At 39.2% G+C, this 5,823-nt stretch overlaps 1 protein-coding gene across 1 annotated transcript; it reads left to right on the plus strand.

Annotated features, from left to right (window-relative positions):
• The first annotated feature begins 3,539 nt into the window (after positions 1–3,539).
• LOC129509791 (heterogeneous nuclear ribonucleoprotein A1-like) lies at positions 3,540–4,507 on the plus strand. The gene has a single exon (XM_055325638.1). It carries the CDS (start codon positions 3,542–3,544, stop codon positions 4,505–4,507), a length of 966 nt encoding a protein of 321 aa, XP_055181613.1. The 5' UTR covers positions 3,540–3,541.
• The last annotated feature ends 1,316 nt before the right edge of the window (positions 4,508–5,823 follow it).

Here is a 5,823-nt window from a genome sequence, read left to right on the forward strand (position 1 = left end):
GATGAAAGGGGCTCACAAAGGCTTGCCCTCCCGAGAGGTGTTGTCTCTGATCCCCAGCTTTTCTTCCAGAGAAGCTATCTTGGTGGATACTCCATGAATAACTGAAAAGAATGTGTGTTCTGGTGCTTTCAGGTGCAATGTTCCATAGATCTCAATTACATGCTGTTGGTTGATGGTGGTATTGAGTTCTTCTCTATTGTTGCTGATTTCCTATCTAGTCTCTATCAATTATTGAGAGAGAGAGATGTTGGGGCGCCTGGGTGGCTCAGTCAGTGAAGCATCTGCCTTCAGCTCAGACCATGATCCCAGGGTCCCAGGATGGAGCCCCACATCCTGGCTCCCTGCTCAGTGGGGGTCTGCCTCTCTCTCCCTCCCACTCCTGCTCCCCCTGCTTATGTGCTCGCTCTCTGTCAAATAAATAAATAAAATCTTTTTAAAAAGAGAGAGAAGGGTGGTGAAGTTTCTAACTATAATTGTAGATTTGTCTACTTCTCCGTTCAGTTCTACCAGTTTTTGTTTCGCATACTTAGAAGCTCTGTTATTTGGTTTATACATTTTTAGGTTTGTTATGTCTTTTGGGTAGATTGACTACTTTGTCACATGTATCATTCTAGTAATATTCCTTGTTCGGAAGTCTACTTTATCCTGCTTACTTTTCATTAATGTTTACATGATACATCTTTTTTCCATGATTTTACTTTCAGCTTGCCTATATTGTTATATTTGAATTGAGTTTCTTATAGATGACATACTTTTAAACTTACTCTGCTGATCTTTTATATGGTGCATTTAGATCACTTACATTTAATGTAATTATCGGTATGTTAGGGCTTATGCCTGCTGATTTTATTTTGTTTTTTCTGTTTTTCACTGCTCTGTTTTTTGTTTTCCTGCCTGTCTGTGGGTTACTTAATCATTTTTTAGAATTCCATTTTTATTTATAGTATTTTTGTTATATCTCTTTATATAACTTGTTTAGTGGTTACTGTAAATATTGTTACATGTACAGAACTTATGACAGCCGACTGGTGGCATCGTTTTACTAGCTTGAGTAAAGTATAAGAACCTACTTCCCTTTATATTCCTTTCATCTCCCAATTATAGTGTAATTGTCTTAAATATTTCCTCTATATATATTTAGAACCACATCAGGCAATGTTATTATTTTAGTTTTAATTGTCAAACATAATTTATAAAACTCAAGGGAAGAAGGAAAGCCTATTTTATTTACTAATATTTTTGATCACCATGTTATTTCTCCTTTCTTGGTACCTCAAGGTTCTCTTTTTTTTTTTTTTTTTCTGTTCGGAGAACTTATTCTTTTAGAGTAGGTTTCCTGGTGACAATTTAGTTTTCTTTCCTGAGCGTGTCTTCCTATCTTCTTGCTTCCTGAAGGATGTAGGATTCTGGGTTGACAGGTCTTTCTTTCAATATTATACCGTTTTGTCCTGGCCTAATGGTTTTCTGGTAAATAATCTGCTGTTAGAACTGTTGTGCCCTGTGGGTATTGTTTTACTTCTGGCTGCTTTCAAGACTTTTTTTTTTTTTTTTTTTTTGTCTTTAGTTTTCAGAAGTTTAATTATGATGCATCTTGAATGGACTTCTTTGGATTTATTCTCTTAGGAATTCATTCTTCTTGAATCTTTATTTTTTTTTAAGATTTTATTTATTTATTCATGAGAGACACAGAGAGAGAGGCAGAGACATAGGCAGAGGGAGAAGAAGGCTCCTCTCAGGAAGCCTGATGTGGAAGTCGATCCATAGACCTGAGATCAGGCCCTGAGCCGATGGCAGATGCTCAACTGCTGAGCCACCCAGACGTCCCTCTTCTTGAATCTTTAGATTTACATCTCTTGGCAAATTTGGGAAGTTTTCTACCATTATTTCTTCAAGCACCACCTCCTTTCTTTTCTCTCGGGACTTCAGTGATCTATATATTAGATCTTTATTATAATCCCCACAGGTCCCTGGGGTTCTGTTCTCTCTCATTCATCCCCCTCCCCTATAGTTTCTTTCTATTGTTCATACTGGATAATTTCTATTGTTCTACCTTCCAGTTTACTGATTCCATCCTGCTGTTACACCCATCTACAATGTCTTTTCTTTCAGTTATGGTTTTTCTCAGGTCTAACATTTCCATTTGATTTTCCTTTATGTTTTCTATTTCTTTGCTGAGGCTTTCTGTGTTAGTACTGTGGTAACTGGGTACCCATAAAAGAATAAAATGAAATTGGACCTTACCTCACATATTTATACATGTATTAAAAATCAATTCTAGGTGTATTATAGACCTAAATATGAAAGACAAAACAATGATTTAGAATCATAAATATGTATGTCTGTATTCTAGACCTCAGAGTAGGGGAAATTTTCTTAATGTGCTATAAAAAGTGACAACAATAAAGGAAACCATTGATAAACTTTACTACACTAGATTTACATTAAAAGTAAGAACTCCGGGGCGGCCTGTGTGGCTCAGCAGTTTAGTGCCGCCTTCAGCCCAGGGCCTGATCCTGGAGACCCGGGATTGAGTCCCACGTAGGGCTCCCTGCAGGGAGCCTGCTTCTCCCTCTGCCTGTGTCTCTGCCTCTCTCTGTATCTCTCATGAATAAATAAAAAATAAAATATTTTTTTAAAAAAGTAAGAACTCCTATTCATCAAGATATTTTTTAAAGAGTAAAATGTCAAGTATAGTATGCAAGAAAAGGTTTCTGCAATACACATAGCCAACAAAGGACTCACTTCCAGAATATATAAAAAGCCTTTACAAATGAATAATAAGATCAATAAAAATGTGGGCAAAGGATTTGAACAAGCGCATCACAAAAGAAGAGATCCAAACGGCCAATAAAGTTTGAAGAAGTTCTCAGTAGTATTAATAATCAGGGAAATATAAATTAAATCCATCATGAGACACCACAACACACCCATCAAATAGACTGTAATTTAAAAGTCTGACAACACCAAGCATTGGTGATGGTGTATAACAATGAGAGTTCCTATATACAGCTAGTGGATTTGCAGACTGGTACAGCCACTTTGGAAAACCATTTGGAATTGCCTAACATTTGCCTAATATTTGCATTCTTTGTGATCCAGGACACAAAAGTGAATGCTCATATACATGAGGTCATGTACACATGCATTTTTCATAATAGAAATTGGGAAATAATTCAAGTCTCTATCAAAATAAAATGGAAAAATTAATGGTAGTAGCATCATACAGTGGAATACTATACAGTAATAAATGTGATGAACTCTATGTGCATTGTAATTGAACCTTAAAAATACTATATTGAAAAGGCACAGCATAGAGAATATAGTCAATGGTACTGTAATGGCATTGCACAATGACAGGCAGTAGCTATACTTGTGGGGAGAATAGCATGACATACAGAGATATTAGATCACTATGTTGTACACCTGAGACTAATGTAACATTGTGCATCAACTCTACTTCAATTTAAAAAAATACCATATTCTTTCTGCCCCTGGACACCGCCGAGTAAGCATCGTTAAAGTCTCCCCTCCCACCGCCGTCATGTCTAAGTCAGAGTCTCCCAAAGAGCCCGAGCAGCTGCGGAAGCTCTTGATCAGAGGTTTGAGCTTCGAAACGTCCGATGAGAGTCTGAGGAGCCATTTTGAGCAATGGGGGACGCTTACGGACTGTGTGGTAATGAGAGACCCCAACACCAAGCGCTCCAGAGGCTTTGGCTTTGTCACCTATGCCACCGTGGAGGAGGTGGATGAGGCCATGAATACAAGGCCACACAAGGTGGACGGAAGAGTCGTGGAACCAAAGAGGGCCGTCTCCCGAGAAGATTCTCAAAGACCTGGTGCCCACTTAACTGTGAAAAAGATTTTTGTCGGTGGCATTAAAGAAGACACTGAAGAACATCATCTAAGAGATTATTTTGAACAGTATGGGAAAATTGAAGTGATTGAGATCATGACTGACCAGGGCAGTGGCAAAAAGAGAGGTTTTGCTTTTGTGACCTTTGATGACCACGACTCTGTAGACAAGATTGTCATTCAAAAACACCATACTGTGAATGGCCACAACTGTGAAGTGAGGAAAGCCCTATCGAAGCAAGAGATGGCTAGTGCTTCGTCCAGCCAAAGAGGCCGAAGTGGTTCTGGAAACTTTGGTGGTGGTCGTGGAGGTGGTTTTGGTGGGAATGACAACTTTGGTCGTGGAGGGAACTTCAGTGGTCGAGGTGGTTTCGGTGGCAGTCGAGGTGGTGGTGGATACGGTGGCAGTGGGGATGGCTATAATGGATTTGGTAATGATGGAAGCAACTTTGGAGGTGGCGGAAGCTCTAACGATTTTGGCAATTACAACAATCAATCCTCAAATTTTGGACCCATGAAAGGAGGAAATTTTGGAGGCAGAAGCTCTGGCCCCTATGGTGGTGGAGGCCAATACTTTGCCAAACCACGAAACCAAGGTGGCTGTGGCGGTTCCAGCAGCAGCAGCAGCAGCTATGGCAGTGGCAGAAGGTTTTAATTACTGCCAGGAAACAAAGCTTAGCAGGAGAGGAGAGCCACAGAAGGGACAGGGAAGCTACAGGTTACAACAGATTTGTGAACTCAGCCAAGCACAGTGGTGGCAGGCCCTAGCTGCTACAAAGAAGACATGTTTTAGACAATACTCATGTGTATGCGCAAAATACTCGAGGACTGTATTTGTGACTAATTGTATAACAGGTTATTTTAGTTTTGTTCTGTGCAAAGTGGAAAGCATTCCAACAAAGGGTTTTAATGTAGATTTTTTTTTTGCACCCATGCTGTTGATTGCTAAATGTAATAGTCTGATCATGACGCTGAATAAATGTGTCTTTTTTTAAATGTGCTGCGTAAAGTTAGTCTACTCTGAAGCCATCTTGGTAAACTACCCCAACAGTGTGAAGTTAGAATTCCTTCAGGGTGATGCCAGGTTCCACTCGAAATTTATTTGCAACCTGCTTGGGCACAGAAGCCATTGTCTCCACAAATCTTGGTGTGGTTGAACTGACAGTTAATGTGTTGTGACCTGGAGTTCACCGTTAAAAGGGTCACCCAAGCAAAGTCCTGAAGTTTATTTGGTTATTATGATTGTTGGCACATCCTATGCAATATATCTAAATTGAATTATGGTATCAGATAAATTATAGATGGGATTAAAGCTTGTGTATCGTCCATTATCATGTGTAATCAATAAACGATTTAATATTCTCTTGAAAAATAAAAAATAAAAAAAATAAATAAAATACCATATTGAACAAAAGACACCAGAGCAAAATAAATCTTACTGCATAGTTCCATTCCTATAAAGACCAGGAGGGGGTAAAATTGAATAATAGTGTTTAGGCATGAATACTTGAGTGATAAAAATATAAAAAGAAACAGATAAATTCTTGCCCAAATGTAAGGGTTTGCTCTAGGGGAGAGGAGGGAATATTACCTGGCAGGGAGCACACACACAGTAGGCAGGGAAAGCTATGAGGTCCTGGCAATGCTCAATATCTTGATCTGGTTGGTGATTTCATAGATGTTCACTTTATAATAATTTGTTAAGCCACACAGGGAAGAGGGAGAAGCAGAACTGAGGGAGGAGGTCATTTATCCAGGTGGTGGACACATGAGTCTATTCATTAGAAGCAGCCTAGGTAGAGATTAAGCATATGGCTTCTGGGGCCAGTCGACTTGGATTTGAATTCTCTGGCTCCGCTATTTACTTGCTGTGTGACCTTGTGCAATTTATTTCACCTCTCTGTGCCTTGATGGTCTCATCTGTGAAATAGGGATGATAATACTACCTAATGTGAAAATTAATATCTCATA

This window comes from Nyctereutes procyonoides, unplaced genomic scaffold (assembly GCF_905146905.1).
Source record: "Nyctereutes procyonoides isolate TBG_1078 unplaced genomic scaffold, NYPRO_anot_genome, whole genome shotgun sequence".
NCBI lineage: Eukaryota > Metazoa > Chordata > Mammalia > Carnivora > Canidae > Nyctereutes > Nyctereutes procyonoides.